Source organism: Larus michahellis, chromosome Z (genome assembly GCF_964199755.1).
Source record: "Larus michahellis chromosome Z, bLarMic1.1, whole genome shotgun sequence".
Lineage (NCBI taxonomy): Eukaryota > Metazoa > Chordata > Aves > Charadriiformes > Laridae > Larus > Larus michahellis.
In genome coordinates this window covers 62,705,107-62,730,403 of record NC_133930.1, presented here as the reverse complement: position 1 = coordinate 62,730,403, position 25,297 = coordinate 62,705,107, and the positions used below count along the sequence as shown (strand labels likewise).

At 36.5% G+C, this 25,297-nt stretch overlaps 1 protein-coding gene across 3 annotated transcripts in view; it reads left to right on the top strand.

Annotated features, from left to right (window-relative positions):
- Positions 1–25,297, top strand: part of FBXL17 (F-box and leucine rich repeat protein 17) — a 285,625-nt gene that overhangs the window by 84,961 nt on the left and 175,367 nt on the right. Inside the window, exons 6-7 of one of the 3 annotated variants that reach the window (XM_074570085.1) lie at positions 6,639–6,769; positions 24,688–24,711. In XM_074570085.1, coding sequence (XP_074426186.1) covers positions 6,639–6,769; positions 24,688–24,694 — 138 coding nt within the window. In that variant the 3' untranslated portion in view covers positions 24,695–24,711. Of the gene's footprint in view, positions 1–6,638; positions 6,770–10,984; positions 12,361–24,687; positions 24,712–25,297 lie in introns of those variants that run through there. The other 2 variants (XM_074570084.1, XM_074570083.1) reach the window with 2 other exon arrangements.

Genomic DNA, 25,297 nt, shown 5'->3' with positions numbered 1-25,297 from the left:
GCTTTTTATTGTGGGGTATGTAGTGAAAATGTTGTATGTTTTAGAAAAAGAAGAAATATTCACAGTTTATTTTCATTATTTTTCTACTGAACATAGTGACATTCAAAAATGTCATGCTTCTTGAGCAAAACCGTGTTATCACACTAGTACCTTTTTCCTTGAAGTTGTTATTAAAAAAAAAAATGCACCTAGAGTAAATAATGATTATTGGGCAAAATGAGAAGCACTGCATGTTCGTACACTGGGAGAGAGAAAGGGGAAGAGGGAGTGTGTGTATATGCAATTCACAGTTAAAACTCCCAATTGAAGCCAATGTTTTCAGTACATCCCCAGCTATTGTTTCCTTGTTTTATCTTTTTTCTCACTTGTTTTATTATTTAATTATCTTTCCCTAGGTGATTTGTTTTTTCTTTTTTTCTTTCTTCTTCCCCTCCTCACATCTGTGTCTCTCAAGAGTTTATCACTGCTTATTTTTTACTTTTCACTTTCTTGTCCTGTAAGCACAGAGATCTATGCAAACATGCAAACTACCTATGCGTGTTAGGTAGTTGCCTTGAAGATGGAATAAACAGATGGGTAATTTTTATTCATTAACCAATTGTGAATAAGAAACTCTGTATGCTAACTAGTAAAGTAATGATTTTTTATTTTATATCTTTGGCCCCAAAAGTGGTGGTATTCTCTTCCCCTCTTGTGTTAATTGCCTCTCAGCAGTTTAATTTTTGCACTTCCAATAGAATATTAACAGCTGGCATCAACAAATCTCAACATCTAGATGTAGCTTTGTTTCCAAGGCACTTCCTTGGCTTCTTCCCTTAACTTGTGATACATATGCAAGAGTAATTGCTTTGTAGCAGCATACGTCCGCGCTTCTACACCATGTACTTCTGAGAGACTGTGTCTGGTAAAGTTTATTACAGATATTTTAATCTAAATATGTGTGAATCCTCGGACAACATCTTAATAGCAAAAAGTTCTAACTTATTCTGCTAGTCACCAATACATGAAGTCAGTTTATCTAAGAACTAGTTTTGGAATAATGTGATCTTTATTCTTTCTTTGTGTCGTAATTGTTACCTAAGAGTCATGTCCAATCTAACTTAGTCATGGCTGTGTCTGAGTTGGTGGCCAGTATGAAGTCAATCAAAATTCAGATTTACAGAGCAAATATTTACGACTAATTTGGTGCAGACATTATCAGCTTGACAGGTATATAATGATAACCTGCACATGACAGGATTGATCTTGCTAGAGCCTTTTCTAAACTGAGCTACTGTATGGTCCCTTTCTTTAGTAACTGATTTATTTTGACATGAAGTGCTCTTTTTATGGTAACATTTCAGCATACCATCTAATCTTAAAATCATTGTGGTTCTTAGCTAAGAACATGATTGTTCTTCTTTGTCTAGGTCTAGAGAAAACAATTTTTTAATCAATTTACATGATGAACTGTATTTCATAAGATTTCCTTCTAAATGTTAGTCTTCCAATCATAGGAAAAAGTCATTAAGTAAGGATTTCTGAACATTCTGGGAGATTCTTTGTGATGATTGGCTTGATACTTTAAATGACGTGGTGCTCCAGACTGTGTAGGAGAATCTTCTTACATCTTGTCAAACTAAAGCTGAGCATTTTGTTGAATGAACATATCTGTGTCCCTCCTAAGAGATTCTTCTCATAGTTTTTCAGAATTTGGTAGTTGTGCTCAACTGCTGTTTCTTTCACGTTGAAATGAAGTAAGAAAGGCATTGCAGAGAAGATTGATAGCATAGTTGAAGGGCTTTCAGTGCTCTGTGGGTGTGTGAAACTTTCAAAAAAAAAAAAAAAAGGTTCCTTAGAGGTACTTGAGAGTAAATAACACAGAGAGAGAGTAAACTATGACTCACCAATAATGTAATTCAACACAACTTTTAGACTTCATAAACTGGAAATAAGTGTTGTCATGTGGGTTCTATATGTGCAGTCTATATGTGTGCGCAAGTAGCTCCTCTACAATGGGCCTTAATGTTAGCAAGGAGGGCAATATATTTTTGTAACATAATTTGTAAAAGTATGCATGCAATAAATCAAAACCCAAATTATTATTATCAGTTATCTTGGAAGGAGTAGCAGCTTGAATACAAATGTGATTCACTTTCTTATTGTGTTTTGCTGTGGTACCTTACAAAACAAAGGAATCTATTGAATGAACTTGCTTCCTTAATTAAGATAGATTTTCCACTCCCTTTTCTCAGACATGTTTTTTTACAAATACGTATGGTCTTCAAAACAAACCTCTGTTTTATTTTTTGTAAACAATGCATATTAAATCTTTGTGCTTATAATGCAGATTTTGAGTGTTTATTTCTTATTTAAGTAGTGGGACCTCAATGTTCTGCGATATTTAACTTTTAAAAGGGAAATTAAAAGTTGTGAATGTGCAGAACATTAAATCAGTCTATGGGAAAATAGTCTCCTCTGTAACTATTAAATAATTTTCCAATTCTTTAAACCATGTATGATTACTGTTTCAGGAGCACAGTATATCTCAATAATATAGTTCAGTTACTTTAGCTCTTAAGTAAAAATTAATGTATGTGACCTTTTTAAAAATAGTTTATAGATTCTATTGGTATAATAACAAAAAGAATGTGATTTAAAATTTTTTCAGGTTGTTATTTTTTTATTTCCTGTGATCATACATTTGCTTTTGGGGGCTTAAATCAAGCAGTTTATTCCCTGAAGACACGTATACACAGAGAGTGTCAAGAAAATTAAGCTTAATTAGCAAAAGATGGGAATTTAAAGCTCATTAAGTCCTTGTAAGCGCTTTCCTTCAGAAATAATTTGGCTTTACTTCTGAAGAGGATTGAACTTACATGAATTGTTTAGTGGTATACTTGGCAGTGTTAGGTTTGCGGTTGGACTTTGTCTTAAAGCTCTTTTCCAACCTAAAAGTATTGAACAAAAATTATTTTATCATAATTTAAAATATTTGACATCCAAAATAGTAGGCAATTTCTTAAAAATAGTAGTATTTAATTTTTTAATTTCAATATATTTTTGAAAGCACTGAATCTCTGTTTTTCAAACTTTCTTTGTCCAAAACCATTTTGTGATCTAAGCGGTTCTTTTGCATGTGTCATTCACAATGGAATAATTCCCTTTCAGTACAATCTAACAGGCCACTTCCTCACAAAACCTTTAGATACTGGGCTGTCAGTTCTGTCTGTTAGTGGGACTGAGAGGAAGGGAACAACATCCTGTTCCCTTCTAATCTCATTCATCTAACTTGACTCCCTCTGAAATTTAAATGCTATTATTATACTATCTCATACAATTTTAACACTGAGTCAATATTCAGTAATTTCAGCAAGGTTCTGTACTTGTGTAGCACACAAAATTAGCTTAGCTGGGTTTGCTCTCTCTTAATTCTTTTATTTTATTTTCTATTTCGTATTTTAAGCCCTCTGTCTACTATTTGCGTTGACTGTTTTATTGTCACATTAAATATTCCTTTCTCGGTTAAAATATTTTGTCTGCTGGAGCTGAGTTTGAAGTTTAAATTCTGCTCATGCTAAGCATTCTTTGTACAGCTATAAAATTAAGAGTTGAAAAAAGTTGTGAATATCTGTAGAGGTAAGGCCCTGAAATTACTCAATAAAGTGGTATTGCTGCATGAAGAAAATTGGTTTTGATTGAAAAAAACCCAACAAAACAGAAAAACTTTATTCATCCTGGTGCCCTAAGATTGAGTATTTAAGTAAAAGAATGTCCTTTTTCTGTGGAAGAATGCTAATTATAGGTATGCTATTTTAATCTTGAGATTTATGCATGGACTGAATATTCGAACATCCCAACTGTCCAGTTGTCCGCTTCAGAGAAATTTATTTTTTTTTATATCATACTACTTTTAGATGTGAGGGTTAGAGGTAGAATGTAAAACTTATGTGATTTTTCTTGCCATTTTTTTATAATACTAGTGAGTAATAAAGAATTCAGCATTTTTAGTGTTATACCCTTAGAATTGCTTTTTCAGGTAAAATATAGAGTAGGAAATTTGTCATTAAAGTATCCATCCCATTTTTTTTTTAATAAAAAATGGTTACATATGTATTTATAACAATTCTCTGACCAGTAACAAGATGTTGATACCTCTGATTTAGATAGGCAAAGGGGTATTCCTTTCATCTGTCATGTTTGGATCAATAAAAAATCATGTCAGAAAGTCCAGTACTTAAAGGAACATGTATCCAGTTCTTCAGCTCTTGAAAGTCATTCACTTATCTGAAATGGCAATAATGAGGTTGTATAGTTCAAATTATACTTGAAGAGTTTGTATCAATCTGGTGCAGTCTCTTCAAACTTCTAAGACAGTAAGGTTTTCTGGATGAAGTATGTTCTGCCCAATAAAAAGCATTATTAACCGACGAAGTAGGTCAGGTGTCAGGTAGGCTGTTTAAAATGATTGAACATGGTTAAGTTACTGTATATTGAATATAGTGGTAGACCATTATTAGTAGGAAGGAAAGAAACAATGAGGGAATGATCATTCTCATCTGATGGTAAAGGATAAAATCTACCTTGGAAATCCTATTAATTTGGTCAATAGGAATACTAGGAATTCGGTTTAGTTTTTAAGTCTACCCATGCAATGCAAATGTCTTTTTCCTGCTGCATTCCTTATTGCCTCAATGAGGTAGATACTCTACTGTTACCTCTTACCTAATTTGAAGCCGTGTTAGGTACTTTTCAAAGAAGCATTGATTGATTTATCTTTAGTGTAAATTCATGGTGCTTGCTCTATATGTAATAAAAATGACAAAAGAGTCACCAGTATTATCACCTGCTCATAAGAAGATGTTGACGTGAAAGAAAGCATGTTTTAGTGAAGAATTCTGTTTGGTGGGATTTTTTGTTAGTTTGTTTGTTTTTAATGGGAAAATTTTCTACTGTCTTTGAGATCTGCTAGTAAATATTTGTTTACTGTCATAGAGCGTAGGCATTATTGAATTGTCCAGTAGGTTTATTCCTATGTCATAGGCATTGGCCGTGTTATTGCCTAATAGTATAAAGGCTGAAGTATCTAATAAGAATAGCTGTATGAATGTGAAGAAAAGTCAAGTTGGTCTAAGCGTCCCCTTCTCCTTGTAATTTGTGCAAAAAAAATGAGGAATTGGTTGTGATCTTTTTTTGAGTGCATAGAAGGTAAGTCTTTTAAACTTCCTGCTAGAGCAGTATGTGTGAAATGCAGAGAGACAGAGCTTTGTAAAATCTGTCCATTTTACCAACACGATATCAATCATATGTGCTTTTCAATCATTATGGGCTTAATCCATATTTCAATAAAATCAATCATTATGTGCTTTTCTCCCTAATAGGCAAATAAGATTATCAGAACTTCAGTAGTTTTACAACAAGCACCTCCACAGTACATCTGTGGTAGTATCCTAATAACAGGAATATTATTGTGCTGCTTCCTATAGACATACTCTGCAGTTGTTTCTCAGAGGTCAGGTTCCTTAATTTTATGCTTGTTCTGCAGAGTTTTTGGAAGCAATGTGTGGTTTATCTTCAGCTTTAGTTTGGAGAATGTTAAAAACTTCTGGAACAAAACACCGGAACACCAGCTTCTGTAGAAGACCACCTACATTAGAAGTCTTCTTTTTTTCCTTTTCTTTTTTTCTTTTTTTTTTTTTCTTTTTTTTCCCCCCTTAAATACATTGACTTAATAATTAACTACTGAAGTGGACTGGTTATATGATCTCAGTTGTATGCCTTTACTTAAATCCTTAGTGACTTAAATCACTGAATAGGATTATTTTTTCTCTTTTACAGGAAAGGTAAATTTAATTAAAGTGTCAGTATTACCTAATGCAATTATTTTTCCAGAGATTAACAGAGATTATTTCAGACAGTTTAAAAAGAAAACAGCACTTGGAGGTTATTACGACTAAACTGATCTGTTATTTAAGAATACTGCAGAAATATGTAAAAATTTTCTTCTCTGAATACGTAGCACATAAAAGTAGTAAGAAGGTTTTGTTTGCTTTTGAAGGGCATTATAATGATTAACAATAGTAATAAATCAGATTAATCAATGCATAAATCTTAATCATGTTGTGTGACTCCAACTTTTGTTGTTCAGGATATTATTGATGGGTGTGCAGGTGAGACTACAGTACAAATACTGTACTTTCTAGGGAGTTTCTAGTATTTACTTAGTTTGAAAGTCTTAGACTCTGGATTCTTTAATCATGTACATTTGAATCTAAGCACAAAGGTGCTGTCTCCCCTTCCTTCCATGCCCTGTTTTTCTTATAATTAAATGTGTTCATATCTTAGTACCTTGGTATCTTACATTACATTACACTACATTAAAAGGAGGAGGGTCTAGGACCCTATTTTAGATGTGTTGGACCATGAGTGAAAGTGTCTTGATATCATGGAGTAACTGAGTGTCTGAATTCTGAATTTGCTAAAGATGGATACTAATAATATCTCTGATATGTTTCCTTTTTGTGAAAAATACAGTAATCTCATCTTTCTTGACTGGCTTGCACATCTTATACATGATTCCAAAAAGTTTACCAGATTTTACATCATTTGTGTATGTGAACAAATTTTTGATTCTTTCTTTTGTCTCTTTGTCTCAATAGCTAAGAAATCTTTCCAGCTTGGATCTACGTCATATCACAGAACTGGACAATGAAACCGTGATGGAAATAGTAAAGAGATGCAAAAACCTTAATTCCCTCAATCTGTGTCTGAACTGGATCATTAATGACAGGTAACTTCATTATAGCATCTAAAAGCAATATAAAGCAAATTTAACTAGTTGTATTAGTTGACAATTTCTCACGGCTCAGGGGTTGGAGAAGATCAATAAAATCAAGCAGTGTTTTCTGAGTGTTCGTTCTTGCTTGTTTTGGGTAAATCATCTAGACATATTTTACAGAGTGTGTGTATATTTCTGTAGTGGAGAAAAGTTTAGTTATAACTGGATGGCAGCACTGATCTGTTTCATATAGAGTTCATGAGAACGTGCTCTTTACCACATGCGATTGAAATGTACAGTTGCAATTATGACTCCTTCAGCAGGTAGCCACGATTTAAACAGATTCATATGCATACAAACAATGAAGCATATTTTTTACTACATAAGGAAAAATATACTGCTTGTCGGTTAAGTAGTGGAATTCATGGGGTTTTTTTAGAAAGCAAAAAATTCTTCTTTTTTTGGCAAAGGGACTCCCCAGAATGAGACTGAAAGAATAACAGGGGTATTGCCTTAGGCTTTTCCTTTTGACCAGCTGCTGTATTCTGTCCTTTTGATCAAGTAATTTTAGCATTAAATAAATGTAGACAGGTGATGTATAGTTATATTGCAGATCAGATGAAAAATTAAAAATATTGAGAATTTAAGAAGTGGAAGCTTCCTTTTAAAATGAGAAAATTGAGCAAAGCCACTACCTCAAGGTGTGCAGGACAGGACATTTTGAATAACCTTTAACAGATTGGTTTATTATAACTGGTGCTTTAAACAAAAAGGAAAAAAACACTTTTAACAAAGACAGTTCTGAAACAGTTTAACATAAACCAGAGTTATGTGTTTCAGCAATTGTACTACTTCTGGTTAGATTTTTTTTTTTCTAACATACTCTCTTTCAGGGTTTTCTGAAGTCTTTAAGAATGTGCTAAAGTGTAAATGAGCTTAGACTTTGGTGAAAGCATAACGTTCTAAAAATACTAAAATTGAAATGTGTTGAATAAGAAGTGTCACTGAACTTTTACTATAACTCCTTTTAGCCTTTAAGACTGTTTTGCAGTTTTATAGGTTTAGGTCAGACCCTTAACGTAACTTCAACAGTTTTGAAAGCATTTAGTTGCCTCAGATCTTTCTGTCTGTACAGCCTTATTTTCATATGCACAACAAGGCTACTGTAATGGAAAATTTTAGAATATGTCAGAAAAAATAGTAAGAAGAAAATTATAAATTTAAGAAAGGCACGTTCCAGGTTTTAATTTAAGTACTTAGCAATGGTACACCTTTCTGCATGAATGTTTTGAGCAGGACAATCTGCTGAGTGTGATCCAAACTGATGTCAAACTGTTATTGAAATTACTTTACTAGAATTACTAGAATACGAAATATATCTTTTAATCATATGCCTATGACTCTAAAACTTCATATTGAATGTAGTTAGAGTTATGAAACTTAAAAAGAAAAGGAAGCCTTTTTCAGCAATGACAGATAACCTTTTGTTGTATGTGAACTTTTAGGTTGTTGACTTTTATCTCTGTAGTTCTTTCCATTTTGTGTTTATTTCTGATCATACCTGTCAGTACCTTTTCAACATGTGACTAATAACTAAAACTTGACTACAAATTTAAGTTCAGCTATTTAAATTAGCTTCTAGCTAAAAGCAAACAGAGAATTTAGAAAATAATGCCTGTTAAATCTTATTCATAGGCAGTCATTTGGCAATTTGAGTATTTTTCCTATTCTGCAAGTGAGATGAAGCTCTAAATACTAGTCTTAACTGAATAAAGTAATTTCCTCTACCCCTTCTAAATGCTGAATTGCGAATTGCTGAAAATGATATAAAAGGAACGTGATACAACCACTCAACTTTAATCAACGTAGACACCAGTTCAGCAGAGTATTATGAGCATATTCACTTTGAGAATATGAGTGATCCTTCAGAAGTTCACAGGACTGTTCAGGTACTTACCTTGAGTAAAAACTCAAGTTAGTTTAAACTAAGTAAATTAGTTATTAATGATTTAAGGCAAGATGAGCTTTATTTTTTTTTTTATTTGATGCTATTTGATGGCTTCTAGTCAGGGGGAATGTCAGGTTCTGCATCTTGGTACCTTTGAGTAAACCTTTGTTTGTCATTGTTTCCAACACATATGAGGTAGCAGCAGTCTAATGTTTTACCTGACTCTTGGTGTTAAAATACAGATAATTTCCACCACCTCATCCCTCACAGACCCCTTTATCAAGCCTGCTTACTTGTGAGATCCAACTACACAGGGCTTGTATTCCAGACTTTTTTCAAACTTAACAAGATGCTTTTTTGTTCTGTCTAGGATGACTGAGGATTGGGGTTTTTTCAGAATCAAGGGTGAAAGAAAACTAGAAGGTTCTCAAAAATACCGGTATAGCTTAAAGATGTATCTGGGAAATATCCCTTAAAGGTAGTTGATTATTGGTATGTTTTACAGCAGAAGTAAATCACTGGTTTTAAAACTTTATTGTAGGTTTCTTTATTGTTTCCAGAAATCCATAAAAATTCTTTCCATAAGCAAGGCTGTGGCCCCAGAACATTTATAGTGCTCTCTTGCTTGTGACACAGTGTTAGATCTAATGCTGTGACCATTACATTTCTTGCGAAATAACTGAAAGGAATGGAAACAGAGTGCAAGATCTCTGCATGGCGGTCACTTGCTAAGATTTTTGGTGCAGCGATTCATTTGCATGTGCAATAATTAACAAGAACTATTATTCCTCTGCTTTGATTAAAGCTATTTTTGTTTTTGAAAGTAAGCATCTAAAAGGCTTATGTAGGGCAGCAAAAAATAATTTATTTTACCTGAGGCAAAAAATATGTTCAGTATGTTTAGTTGAGATCCTCTTGACATTAGTTTTTAAATTAAAGAAAAATAGGTTCTTATAATGACTTGTAAAAAAGTCTTTAAAAGTTGAGAGTTAAGCAAGATCAAAACAAGAGCTATTAAAGTAATTTAACATAATGATCTTTTCTCTAAGTGTTACAGCTCCCTCAAAAGCTTCATATACTATTTATCATGTTGGTTAAGTATGTTATAGAAACAATCCTACTACTTCTTTCAAATATGAACAAAACCAAACTTGCAAATCCTTTTTAGTATGCATCATGAGATTATCTCAGGTTTTTGGAATTGGAAAGGAGTAAAAGTGAGCTCTCTGTACATGGTCATGTGAGTAACATACTTTGAGGCTTGATTTAAATAACCTTATCACCTTGAAGTTGTTTTAATGGTCGCTGCATTTGTTCTTTTGAATTTCAATTGATATAACAAAAATAGTGACAGTTAGAAATAAATCTTATGAGGGATTCAGGAAAATATAGTATGATGTACTGGTAGAGTTTTCAGGGATGCGTGATTTTTCTAGTATTTGAGGAACATCTGCTGTATATTTTATCTGTAAATGATCAAGGAGCAAGCAGCAGTTAATCTAACATTTTTTTATGAATCTTATCACTAAGGACTTTGCGTTGCAATTCACTTCAATTTCTGTGTTAGATAATTCACCTAGAGATAGACATTTAAAAGCTCTGCAGTGACTGTGAAGAGTATTTCTGCTTACTTAAGTCATCCTTCTTACTAAAACACTCCCTTAGTAATATTTGTATAGAGGATGTTTGCCAGCCCCTGTTGTGTCTGTGGTTCTTCTAATAAACATCATGGTGCAGGGAATAGTGCAGATAAGGTAAGGAACTTTATCTAGAACTACGGTGAGATTTTTTGATGCCATAGCACTGCTAGTCATTCCAGGATAAGGTTCCACCTGCATAACAAAATTAATGGTGAGTTTTGCAGTCACAGCATAATAATTTTCCAACCATTTGAGAGCTTTAGTCCTCTCTCTGTGGGTGGTGCCAAGTGTTCTTGTAATAATGTATCGAGCACTGTATTTTTTCACATAATTTATCACACACCGATTGTAGAGGACTTTATTAGCAGGTGCTGAGATTTGCAGAGCATCTGGAGGTTGTGGAGAGTAAGCTATGGTTGTGACTTGGAGGCAGATATGCAGTATCTGCATGGCATAGTAAAAGAGGGAGTAATGTTGGTTGTTGACCTTGTAGTGGTATCTCTTACTGACATCAGCCTTCTGATTAGTGAGGTGGGGGAAGATAAGCCTTATGTGTACCTTCTTGAGCATTCAGCACAGGTGGGAAACTTGGATTTAATCTAATTCTACCAGTTCTGAGAAAACTGTGTCCTTTTATAGTGCTTTCATGAAGTATCACAGTGGATAAACCAGAGTAAACATTGCAAAGGGACAGTCTCCCCATACTGTAATGATTAAGACTTGTTGGTGAGGATTCTACTTGGAGTCCACGGTGGAGGAACTTGGAAATACAAACTTTTGACAAGGGTAGTAGTCAGAAAGTCAAGATATGGAAGAAATTCAGAGGAAATGTGGTAAATTGTTGGAAGCCAGGCCATAAGCCTGAAAACCAAACTGTTTGTGCAGCAGCACAGTCATGAAAAAAGAGCATTTTCTCCTTTGAAGAGGCTCCATCTGCTTTATTCTGCTGGGTCACTAATGCAGCATCATTTTCTCAGGATTGGGTGTCATTCTTGTTGGCATAGAGCATATGGGGGTTTATGCATTGTTACTTAGCAGCGTAAATTGTTAACATGGTCTTCCATATGCCAGAGAACTGTTTAAAAAAATTTGTGTTGACTGCCTACCATGAGTTCATGTGAACCCATGTAATCAGCCTTGGGAGCATCTGCTGTGATCTGGATGTGTTGTGGGTAGAGGATACAATGCTGAAGATGGTCTCAGCAGGTGATTAGCTCACTATGTTTAGTCGCAGAGCTGCCGGCATATGTGAATGCCTCAACATTTCATTAGCAGACATGAGCATCAGAATAGCAGCTCAGTTCTTCCAGTATGTTTTTAATAAAATGCACGATTAGTGAATGCTGGAATTATTTTCAAGAAAAATAATAAAATTAATCTTTTACTGAAAGTCTTAAGTCTCTGCATATTTGATATGAAAATTATTTGAATAAAGTTACTTCTAAACTGAAAATTTCTAAAGCTTTCACTTGCCTATATTTTTGCCCAGGCAAAAATGTTCATTTTATCTGTGGTGACTGCAAATGCTGATGTTGCGTCTTAGTATTCATCACCTTTGATCTGACTGAAGTGGAAATGTGCTTCAGGAGCGCTGATACTTATTGCTGTCATTTTGTATAATCTGGACTTGGGGATATAGTAGAGCCTTCCAGAAAAGTAACTGTACTTTTATATGATATTTGTCATGAATCATTCTAGGTGAATACTAGCATTTCTTAATTCTAATTTAATTTCATCTCTTCAGTGTTATCTGAAAGATGATCTCCTTTGCGTTCTCTGAATATTTATCAAGTGTTTAGTCAACTACATGAAAAATTGAACTCCATAAAAAGTTATATAGTGTAACACAAATTAATTTTACTTTTAAAATTACTTATTCTTCTGAATGTCATACTTTTTAATTAAATTTGTAAGAAAATTTGCTTCACTCTGCAGATGTGTTTTTTAAATTGATTTGAGGCTGACTGTCACTGTCAGGTTTTTTTACATTTCAAAATAAAGCGTAGAATTTGGACAAAAAAAAAATTGGCGTGCTTTCATGAATTATCTACTTTAAATTCTGGGTGTTTTTTTTTTTAATTGATTATGAAAAAACATATGAAAAAATAATCCTTTCTGATTTGTCTGGAGTGGTGGGTTGTGCAGAGTTGGGTGGCTGAGAGATGCCCACCCAGCTGCTCTGTCAGTCCTCATCCACCAACAGGACGAGAGGAGAAAATAAGATGGAAAAGCTCATGGGTTGAGATAAAGACAGGGAGATCAGGCACCAATTACTGTCATGGGCAAAATAGACTTGACTTGGGGAAGATTAATTTCTTGCCAATTAAGGTGGAGTAGGAGTGAGGAAAAGAAGGGCAAAAATAAACCACCTTCCCTTCCCCTTCTTCCCAGGCTCAAATTCAGTCCTCTACCTCCTCCCCATGAAGCAGCCCAGGGTGGTGGGGAGCAGGAGTTGCAGTCAGTTCATAAGTCTTCATCTCTGTCCTCACACTTTTCCTCTGCTCCAGCATGGGCTTTTGTACTGGGTCTATGTGGCAAGGTTTTGGGAGTAGAGGGGCTGCAGGGGTGGCTTCTGCGAGAAGATGCCAGAAGCTGATCCTGTGTTGGACAGAGGCAGTTCCAGCTGGCTCCAAAACAGTCCCGCCACTGGCCAAAGCTGAGGCAATCAGCGGTTTGATAACATATTTAAGAAGGGCAAAAACCAATGTGGACAGCAGCCAGGAGAGAAGAGTGAGAATACGTGAGAGGAACAGACACCACGGTCAGTGAAAAAGGAGGAGGAGCTACAGAAACTGGAACAGCGATTCCTCTGCAGCCTGTGGTGAAGACCATGATGGTGCAAGTTGTCCCCCTGTAGCCCATGGAGGTCTATGAAGGAGCAGATATCCTCCCTTTAGCCCATTGAGGACCCCACACCGGAGCAGGTAGATGTGCCCTGAAGCTGTAACCCTTTGGAGAGCAGGCTCCTGGCAGGAACTGCCCATGGAGAAGAGCCCATGTAGGAGCGCGTTTTCTGGCAGAACTGTGCCCCTGTGGGGAGCCCACACTGGAGCAGTCAATTCCCAAAGGACTGTGCCCTGTGGAAGGGACCCACGCTGAAAAAGTTCATCAAGAGCTGCAGTCTGTGGGAAGGACCCACACTGGAGAAGGCTGTGAAAACTATCTCCTGTGGGAGGGATCCCGTGTTGGAGCAGAGGAGGAGCATGATGAGGAAGGAGCAACAGAGACAAAGTGTTATGAACTGACCACAGCCCCCATTCCCCATTGCCCTGTGCCATCTCAGGGGGGAAGGTGAAGGTTGGGAGTGATGTAGAGCCCAGGAAAAAGCGAGAGGGGGAAGAGGTGGGGGCGTTTTTAAAGTTTTTATTTCTCATTATCCTACTCTGTTTAATTGACAAGAAATTGCATCTGTTTCTCCAAGTCAAGTCTGTTTTGCCCATGATAGTACTTGGTGAGCTATCTCCCCATCCTTGTCTTGACCCATGATACCTCAGGGTATCTCCATCCACTCCATCATGGAGTCCTCCACAGGTTGCAGTGTGGATATCTGCTCCAGTGTGGGCCTCCATTGGCTGCAGGGGGACAACTTGCTTCACCATGGTCTCTTCCACAGGCTTCAGGGGAATCTCTGCTCTAGCACCTGGAGCACGTCCTCCCCCCTCTTCTTCTCTGACTTTGGTGTTTATAGGGCTGTTTCTCCCCTACTGTCCTCACTTCCCTCTCTCACACTCTGCTGTGCAGCATTTTTTCATTTTCTTAAATATGCTTTCCCAGAGGTGCCTTCCTCTTGGCCTGATATAACTTTACTAAAGTATTTTATGGTAGTTTCTTTGACCTAAACATACAGAAAACAGAAAATAACACTGTTGTGTCTGTTAGCTACTATTCTTCCATAAATAATTTGTTTTATTCTTGTCATATGTTGGCCTTGTCTAACAGCCAAACATCCACCTAGCCACTCATTCCCTTCTCAGCAGGACCAGTGGGATAAAAAAATAAAAGGAAGCAATTGGCATGAAAAAGCTCAAGGATTGAGATAAAGACAGGGAGATCGCTTACCAGTTACTGCTGAGGGCAAAGCAGATTTGACTTGGGGAGAATAAGCTCTAATTTATTACTAGTTAAAATAGATTTGGTTAGTGAGAAACAAAAAAGCAAACAACTAAAGCACCACCTTTCCTGCTTCTTTCCCAGGCTTAACTTTATGTCTTCACTCCTGAGTCCTCTTCTGCCCTAACCAATAGAGGAGCATGGGGAGAGGGGTGTTACAGTCAGCACATGGTGATTTCTCTCTGCTGTTCCTTCTCACATGTTTCCTCTGCTGTGGTGTGGGTTCTTCATGGGCCACAGCTCCTTTAGGAGTATTCATTTACTCTGGCATGGGCTGTTCCACGACCTAGTTGCACTAGTGCAATGGAGCGCCTCCACCTCCTCCTTCCCTAATCTTGCTGTTTGTGCTGCTGTTTTCATGCTCTTTCTTTTCCCACTTCCTCTCTGTGTGTAGTAGGATTTTGGCTTATTTTTCATAGAATAATAGAATAGTTTGAGTTGGAAGGTCATCTAGTCTAACCCCCCTGCAATGAGCATGGACATCTCCAACTAGATCAGGTTGCTCAGAGCCTCGTCCCACCTGATCTTATATGTTTCCAGGGATGGTGCATCTACCACCTCTCTAGTCAACCTGTTCCAGTGTCTTGCCACCCTCACAGTAAAGAATTTCTTCCTAATATCTAATCTAAATCTATCCTCTTTCAGTTTAAAACCATTACCCCTTGTCCTATTGCAACAGGCCCTGCTAAACAGTACATTTCCATCTTCCTTATAAGCTCCCTTTAAGTACTGAAAGGCAGCAATAAGGTCTCCCCGGAGCCTTCTCTTCTCCAGCCTGAACAACCCCAATTCTCTCAGCCTGTCCTCATACGAGAAGTGCTCCAGCCCTCGGATCATTTCTGTGGCCCTCCTTTAGACCCACTCCAACAGATCCGTGTGTCTGGAGAAGATCCATGTGTCCTCCTGTGCTGAGGGATCCAGAGCTGGATGCAGTACTTCAGGTGGGGTCTCACCAGAGCAGAGTGGACCTCCCCTCACCTGCTGGCCATGCTTCTTTTGATGCAGCCCAGGGTACAGTTGGCTTTCTGAGCTGCGAGCACACATTGTCGGCTCATGTCCAGCTGTTCATCCCCCAGTACCTCCAAGTCCTTCTCCACAGGGCTGCTCTCAATCCCTTCATCCTCCAGCCTGTATTGGTACCAGGGGTTGCCCTGACCCAGGTGCAGGACCCTGCATTTGTCCTTGTTTGACCCTCATGGTGTTCACATGGGCCCACTTCTCAAGCCTGTCCAGGTCTCTCTGGGTGGCTTCCCATCCCTCAGGCGCATCAGCTGCACCACTCAGCTTGGTGTCATCTGCAAACTTGCTGAGGGTGCACTTAAGTCCCACCATCTTTGTCACTGATGAAGATACTGAACAGTGCTGGTCCCACGTTACCAGGGGCAGGATTTTTCCCTAACCAATTAAAATATGAAGGTGCATGGTTCTTCTTACTATGCTTATTGAAACAGATATTCTGTAATATTTCATTACAACACTGAGGTAGCATCTAAGCTGCAGTGTTTCATTTGATAGACTTGAGGAGCTGTCACTCATAGCTTATTTCAGTTAAGTGGTATCTACGTGCTTTGTTTTTGCTCTCATTGTGCAACGTGGTGTGAGAATGAATGCAAGATGAACTTCCCACAGAATCTTGCAGTAGCCACACATTTGTGCTATTCTGTATAACTTCGGTTTAGACATTACGTTACTTTTCAGTGCAGTCTGCAAGTGGTTTAAAAAATATTTGGTCTGTGGTTCAACACACGTCTCAGCAGTTATCTGCCAAATCACTATCCTTATCAGAGTTAGTAGACCTTTCAGTTTCTGGTTATAAGCACTGAACCCACTTTATAAAGGCTTCTGAGAACAGTTTCTTCGGCATTTCTATCAAAGAAATTATTTTTTACAAACATTTGATTGGACAGATCATTCTCATACTGTCTGCAGAGTTTAGCCAATGATAAAAATCAGAATGCGTTTCTGTAATTGAGTTTAACTGTCAAATTTTTGACGTTTTAGCCTGCTAATTCTGCTTCTCTCTGTAAGTGGTATTAAAATAAATAGTTTTTTAGGAATCAGTTTCTGGTGGAAATGGGTGGATCAGAAAGAGTAAAACTTTCAAGCTATTGTCATGATTTGCCACCCTTTTATCTTCCTTTACATACTTGTAAAGTTGGGAAAATAGCCTACTGTTGTCACACTGCTGAAATGTATGATAAATGAAGCTCTGTAAATAGTGAAAATATGAAGAGGGTGATTAAGTCTGACAATTCTGATGTAAAAAAATCAAGATTATAAATATCTCTGGTGATTAGTTATTAATTTAGTGCAAGAGACTAGCATCAGCCTAAACAATTTTATGAGTTGTGGCATAAAAAAAATTTTGGAAGATAGGTATGCACTGGTTAAACCAAAGGAGAAATTGCTTAGACTTGATTGCTAATAATTAAAAATGGCAGACTTGACACAAATGTGGCTTGATTATTTTCTGTATGACATTCCTTACAGAAATTAAGAAAGTGCAATGTTCCCTGAAGGCACGGAAATGACAATGTGTTATAAATCTGAATCCTTAGTGCATCATGAAAACTGAAAAGTTTTCTATGTGTATCATTTCTGTATAGATAAAATATTTGCAATGTTATAATTCGAAGTAGTACAGACAAATAAAAAATCCAACCTACTTATGCTCAGAAAAGAAAATGTAGTCCTTATTGCAATTACTATTGGATTCTCACGTTGCAACCTACAAGTCACCATGCAGCCAGAATAGGCACAGTACTTGAAAAAGAAAGAAAGGAGGTCTGTCTTAATGATTTACTGTGCTGACTGTATTCTTTAGAGTCTGCCATTATATCCATTATAAAAAACAATTAAAAGGAGCATACCCATGTTCTAAATTTGCTTTAAGCTATTCCTTGCTGCATGGGTTACGAGCTCAAAATTAAAATAATTTCACAATTTTTTTGGTGTTTTTTTTTGTGCGTAAGTGAGCATAAGACCTATGTTACTGGTGGGACCATGCCATGATATAAACAGGAAATGCGTTAGATGCTAAATGCTGATTGCCTTCAATCCTGATGAGTTTAACTCAACAATCCCTCCTTTTTCTTTTGTTAAAACCAAAGAAGGCTGGTATATGCTGAATTTTCTATGATGTTAAATGTAGTTATTTTTGTGTGCTTAGAATTCAAGATTAACCAATAAGTACTGACTTGTAAAGGACATGAGAATTTAATATAGCTTTGAGAAGTTGTAGGAAGCTTGAAGAGGAAGATGGTGATGAAATCAAAGTTGAGCTGACAGAAAGAATGACTAGGTACTTCTGGAATTGGTAGTAACAATGTGATGAGGAAAACAAGCAGTAACTTAAACGGAAAGTGGTCATCATGATCATGCCTGTAGGGTAGAGGTAGTGAACAAGAAGTGAATGATGCAAAGAAAAATGAATAAATAAAAAGGCTTAACAGTGACTTATGTTTGGATTGGAGTCTTATTGACTTCTCTGCATACCTTGTGATCATGATCTATTGATTTTCAGAACTGTGGTGAGGTGGTCTGAGACTTCTTTCAGTCCATGCATCTAGTTTTTAATCTCATGGAGTGAGGAAAAAACTGGTACGTGCCAGTAGGCGCAAACTGAAGGTAGATTAAGTGAGCTTCACCATAGAAGCCACCTTTCCCACTGGGTCCTGATTTTCCAAGGTTTATCATGAGGTGTTTGGACAGACCATTATCTACTGATTCTGTAAAATGTATTGGCCAAGCAGGACCTGAAGAAGGTCTGCAAGGAACGTAAGACATATTGACATCATCGTCATTGAAGTTATTGCTTACAGCAGAGTGAGAAGAGATTGGTTTCAGCTCTCATAGAATGAATCATATAATGGTTAGGACCTCATAGTGAAATAATTCTTCCTGATACGTAGTCTAAATCTACCCTCTTCCAGTTTGAAGCCATTACGCCTCGTCCTATCACTACCTGCCCTTGTAAAAAGTCCCTCTCCAGCTTCCTTGTAGGCTCCTTTCAGGTACTGGAAGGCTGCTGTAAGGTTTCGCTGGAGCCTTCTCCAAGCTGAAAAACACCAGCTCTCTCAGCCTGTCCTCATAGGAGAGGTGCTCCAGCCCTTTGATCGTCTTTGTGGCCCTCCTCTGGATCCGCTCCAACAGGTCCATGTCCTTCTTGAGCTGAGGACTCCAAAGGCGGTACTGCAGGTGGGGTCCCACAGGAGCTGAGCAGTGGGGGAGAATCACCTCCCTCACCCTGCTGCCACACTTCTTTTGATTCAGCCCAGGATGCAGTTGGCTTTCTGGGCCGTGAGTCCTCATTGCCAGCTCACGTTAAGCTTCTCGTCAGCCAACACCCCCAAGTCCTTGTCTTCAGGGCTGCTCTCAATCCGTTCTCTGCCGAGCCTGTATTTGTGCTTGGGATTGCCCCGACCCAAGTGCAGGACCCTTCTCATTCTTTGTCTCCCCCAGTACTAATTACCTCCTCCTGCTCTGTCTTGTTTCTTGTCTTTCCTTTTCCTTTCCTTCAGATTTCATCTAATAAGAGTCTAGTTTATCTTGCCAACGGCATTTAATAGATGATTGTGAGCCTATGGTGGTGGTAGAGTTAAGAGCAATGCCGAAAGCTGTGCGCTGGAACAGGTTTGCCAGGCTGCAGTGAGTCCAGCTGTGGTCTGTAGCCTGCTTCTGTTGCAGCATGCTTGAAAACATTGTTTCCAAGGACAGAGCCTGCCTTCTGTGTGTGGTGTCATCCTTCCTCCCCCCTCCCCTGCTGCCCGTGACACTTTCCTACTTTTTCTTTTTTTTTTTAAAGAAAAAGAAAAAAGGTTAAAAAAAAAAAAAGGAACAAGAAAAAGCAGGACTACGACCTTAATACCATCATCAATGTCTAACCTTAAATGGTTTTGGTTTTTACCAAAAGAGAACAGACAATACAATCTTTATATGACCTAAAATATTGCTAGAAAAGCATTTTCTTTGTAAATTCTCCCTGTTTCTGAGGGGGTAGAGTTAAAATAAAACTAGTTTACAAGTACTTAGGACTTTCTATTTCAGATTTCCATATTTTTTGATGAGTTTAAAGCATTTTTAAAGGTGGTTGTTGCCACCATGATCAGTCCATATTTCTGGTGCAAATCCTATCTTTAGAAAAGATGCCACCTGTGCTTTGCTGGGTCTGTTTGATTCTTTACAGTACTACTTCTGTTTCCATTGTGAAAAGAGCTCATATTAACTCTTGAGATGCTGCCGCTAGCTGGTTTTACCAAGACCTGCCAGTTTGTCATTAGTAAAGGCTTTTTCTAGATCTTTGATGATGCATATGGTTCCCTAATAAATGAAAAGTTCGCCTGAGAAAGAGAGATGTATCTTCTGGAGGAATGGCATCGCCACTAGTGTTTTCCTGGCTTCTTTCTTAAGTTTTCCACAGCCAGAGGGACAGCAAGCTACATTGAAATACAAACCTAATTGGAAAGCCGTTTAAATCGTGTGGCTAGTAAAATAAATAGATTTCTCTTTTGTTCACCTTTAGGACAAGAGTCTTCACAAATAGAAGTGGCAAGTCATTAATGATTAATACTTTAATTCCATTCATATAAAATGAACTAATGTACTTTTAGATGAATGTTCTATAGAAGTCAGCAAAAGAACAAGCCATACATGATATGTCTGGCATCACACACAAAAAAATTATGTGTTGAAATAGAACTTACACTTTTTATCTGAGGTTAGTGAAATTAAAGTTTTGGAATGGTTTCTGATATATTTTGATATTGTTTCCATTTTATTTATCTTTAGTTATTTTTGTTTCCAGTGTATGTATTTTAAAGCTTATGCTTTTGTTTCTTCATTTTATTTCATATTTTTGTTGTGTGCAAATGCACACACATATGTATAATATAGTGTGTATGTAACAAAGAGAACTTTGAACATAATATGCTCTGTTTTCTGGGTGGGTGGTAACAGATTTTTGCATTTGGGTAGGCATGCTAAAGGTGTTGAGTGAAGGAATGGTTCCTATTTAAGGATGTCTAGGTTTAGATAAGAGTTACATCTAGGTAAGTTTCTAAATCTGAGTTTCTATAATTCGCTTTCTTCAGGAGTAACATATAAGACAGTCATATTTTTTATTTGAATTCCCACCACGTTCCAGTTTCAGACTTAACCAAGAGTTAGGCAAGCCAAACCCTTTGTGCCAACACCTGAGGCAGGGTGCAGCATCTAAAAAACGCATTTGCAAGAAAGATGCAGTCATTTGCTGCTTGTGGACCCTGCCCAGAGCAGAGTAGAATGGAACCCAAAGGCTAAGTGTGGTGATCCACCTATTATTAAACAAATGGGAGTTAGTTTGTAAAACTGAATTTCAAACTGATGGATGTGCACAGTTGTGTAATTGGATGTGTAATCTATTAATTGTTCTGCTCCTCTCTGGTTGTTTCTTGCTGCAAATTACTATTAGGTAAACTGTGTTGAGTTATGCAATACTGCCAATGCATGATGATAAGCTCCTTGAAAGTCCTCTTCAATGCTGCTGAAGTTGTGCATTGTACCTCAATCCAGAAAATCAAACATGAGTTGATTTAAGAAAACAGGGGCGTGTGGGGAAAGCATACTGGATTGGAAGAATAGTGAGCTAAATTTGATTTTCACAATACTAATGGGCGACAAAAGCCCTTTCATAGTTCTTAATTAATGCTACACTTGGTATATAATATAAAATGCATTCATTCAGACATGTTTTCAGCATGTTTATAAATCATATATTGATTGACCTAGAGTCTAAAAAACTTAATTTTGTATTTTTTTGATTAGTGAGACTGAAAAGATATCTGTTTATATGATTTAGAGTGAAAGGCATTCTTGAATTATTTATTTCCTTACTACAATCTCTTCAGGTAAATTTTACTCACAAAGTCTAGATACCAGTCTATTGTAGAAGTTGCTTTTCCATGCTGATCTTGGCAGCTGTCTGGCAACAAGGCATAACAATAAGCCTGTTAGACTGAACAGCATATAAAATGTTTCTACGCAAGGTCTGTCAGATGGCATTCAAATATTCATGACGTCTTTTCAGATGTTGAACGTACCTTCTTACTGCGAATAAAGTACTCAAAGCAGAAGGTCTTACCTTCAGAATTTTATTGCTTTATTGTTTGCAATCTATGTATTTCTTTTGAACAATGGTTTTCAGTGGTTTATTTTTCTACAAATCTGTATGCAGTAGTTCTGATTTTTCTTAAAGTGATCTTTTAAATTTTGAAATACGCAGGCTATATGGATAGAATTCCTTTCCTCAGGTATTTAATATAGCCTGGATGTTTTGTTATACTTGCATTTTAAAAACCGCAGAAAAAATAAAAACATTAAATAGTTTAGTTAAAAATTCAGATTATTAGTAGTGTATTATGACTATACTTCTGTGTTTACTGATATATGACTCAATTCACTTAAAATAGTTTATATAGATAGTATGAATCTATAGTCATTTAGACTCTTCTCATATAAACGCTTGTAAATCCAGTTTTTGGGTTATAGCAACGTTTGAAACTTTTAGCTAATAGAGCAGAAATGTAATCGATCATTTAGACTTTAAGGAAAGTGTTTCTCTAATCTGTATTGCAAACTGTAGTCCCATTTCTACTTTCAGACATAACAATTAAATATTGGCCAGCTGAATTTGGCTTAGAAAGTTTGTGCCATCCTTTAGCATTTCACAGGGGAAAAATAAAAAGTGTGTGCACAACGTTTCATCCATTAGTTGTCTTCTGGCCTGAGACTGTGGCAGGAATTTAAAATTATATTAGACTCCCCTGGGGCAACCAAACAAGAAGGAAGAACATTCTGTGAAACATAGTTGTGCTCAGTGGTCTCCATTTGGACTGTTTTCCTTCCTGTTTCTGGTCCCTGTGTTGATGACAGTAGCAGCAGAATTGCTAATATTTGTTACAGCTGACTGTAATGTACATTCCTGATTTTACATAATAGCAATAGTAGCTCAGAAATTTCAGGTTACCTTCAACCCTCAATTCATCATTGAACCACAAAAATTTGTTTTCTTTTAGTACTCTGTAAACTTCCAGGGCAAAATAATGTTGTTTTTTTTTTAAATTTAACATCTGGAATTCAAAATAAGAGTATTGAAATACAACTAAAACCTAGATTTTCCTAGTAATATCTTACTTTTCCAAACGTTACTTGAAAACTAAAGCTCTTGCCTTTAGATAGATGAACCTCTTAAACTTCAAGTCATCCCATTTGCAGTATCAATTAATCATTTTTACAAATTGTATTTCATGATATTTTCTGCAGCTCAGTGAATTGCAGTCTACAGGAATTACATTTCAAAGCATAACTATAATATAGAAGTGTTCTTTAGACAACTCATCAGAATAACTTCTTCTGTACTCGCTCTTCTGCTTACCTGTAATGCTAAATGATTGTCTTAATCATATGCTCTAAGCAAAAAGCTAGAAGTTCTTACTATGAGGACATTCTTGTGTCATTCTGTCCTAAAAAATGTGTTTGATTATTCTGATTACTGTATAATTGGTGTAACAAAACATACTTTGTCTCTCTGCTTAACAGATTTCATTTTCTAAGTAAAACATTGTTTTGTTTTGAAAAAAGAAATGTCATGGCGATATTGAAGGCTATTAAGAATTTGCTTAAATATTTAAAATATTGAGGTAAAATTTTAAAATAAGCATTTCAGAAAAATTTTCAATATCACATATGCTTTTATTTTTGCCTGTAACATTGTTTTGATTCATTGCTTTCCTATATAGTATATGTAGCTCAATAGTCAATACTGTCAAATATATGCTGAGTAAGATTTGTAAAAATGTGTTCTGATTAGCCCTGATCTAAATGGTGATATATTAATATATCTATGAATCTGAATACCTATGAGTTTTATGAAATAAATAAGGTGAAGAAATGTGAAAACTGTGATTATTTTTAAAAAGCAGTACAAAAGTTAGAGTTTGAATTTTCACTGTTATATCCATTTTTTTGCCAACATACCAATCATAAACATAGAAATTGGGGTCTTTTGGTTTTGTTTTTTTAAGTATGGAAAGGTTGGTCCAAACACCTCAATACAATGAATGTACAAATCTGTACTGTAATGTATACTAATACAAAATGCGTACCTTTTAGAAATTAAAGGATATGCTGTTTTCACATTAATTTGATTTTTGTTTTTATTTTTCCTTTTGTTGTAAAATAGTTTTCCGTAACTTTGCATTACAAATGGCTGTAAGTGAAGGACAGACTTTGTAAAAAACCTTCCTGAAGCATTTCTTTGTGTTGGCTGACAAAATAGAAACTGCAAGGATAGAAATAATAACAGGTGCAATTTTTTTTTTCCTTCTCTAGATCTTGCCCTAGTCTCTGATCCTTTCATTTACAGGCTTAATAAAACATTAATTATTGTTCATTCAATTTTTAGTGGCTTCAGTTCAGATTTGATTGTTTACACACCTAACAATCACAAAATTTAGCATTTAAGTTCTCCTAAGTTTATCCTGAATTTCTGAGCATATTTTCCATTTGTATAAATAACATACTGTATAGGCTTTTTGGGTTGTTTTTTTTTTTAGTACATAGATGTCTTTTGGAACAGAGATAATTAGTATGGTTATAAAGCATTATTCAAAATGTAGCTGAACAATGGACTTTTTCCTAGTAAATTAAGACTTTTCTAACAAGTAACTATGCTTTAAACAAGAATTATATCAGGAATTAAAACATGATGTGTTGGATATAGTTTCATGTTGTTAAAAATAAAAATGCACTCTGTGATCTTGAGATCTTGAGATCCCAGAGTAGCTGTGGCTACTTAGTTGGACCAGAAGACAGTGACAGTGGTCCCGCAGCTGGGAACAGGTTGAGGGCTGGAGTTGCCCCTTGGCAGTGGCTGTGGTCTGTGGGAAGAACTCAGATGGGTTTAAGGCTACTTGTCTGCTCCGAGCCACTCTGAATGTTATGGATTACAGTGACATTATCTGATAATATTCTGTTAGTTTTGTCTCTGGGATATTTTTTCTCTAGTACTTGTTTTTTTCAGTGTGTCTTCATGCACTGTCCTGGTATTCCCAGCAGCTTCACTTAACTGTCCTTTAAAAAGAGTTCACTTACCAGTGGTTGTCCTTTCCAATTTGTTTGGACATTTCCCTTTACTTGCCTTTGTTATTTTTTTTTGTTAGTTTTTGTAGCCAATACTATATCTCTTGTTTGTACAGCATTTAACACAATCTTCATCCCAGTCTTCATGTTGGCAAGACGATGCTCCAGCCATATGCCCTAGCTCGTGATGGATGAGAAGGCAGGCTGCTATGCTTCTGTGTCTTAGTGAACTTTCAGTCAGAAGCTGTGACTCCAGACCCTGCATGCTACTGTTGGACAGTGGATGAACAAAGCTGGTGTTGCACTACAGTTCACTGGTGGTTTAGGTGATGATTTTCAAGTAAACATTTCCCTAGACCTTCCCAATGCGTATTTTTGCAGCCCCTAGGGCCTAAGACAAGGACTCAAAAATTGAGCTTACAGCTAAAATATGTCACTGGATCTTCAGTTTAATTTCAGGAAATTATGTTATCACACTGCTCTTTCAGGCTTCATTTTACATAGATACTTTGAGTATTCAAAGGGTAAAATGAAGTGTTGTAAAGCAAAATAAAGCTTCTCCTTCTGAGACTACAAATTATGCTGATTATTGTATCAGGAGAGAAGGCCTTATACGCATGCGCCCTTCTTCCTATGCTGCCTATTGTCTGTCACAATTACTCCTTTTCAGCAAACGCCTTGAAAATAATGATATTAAATAGATACTTGCATCAAAGTGACTTTTGT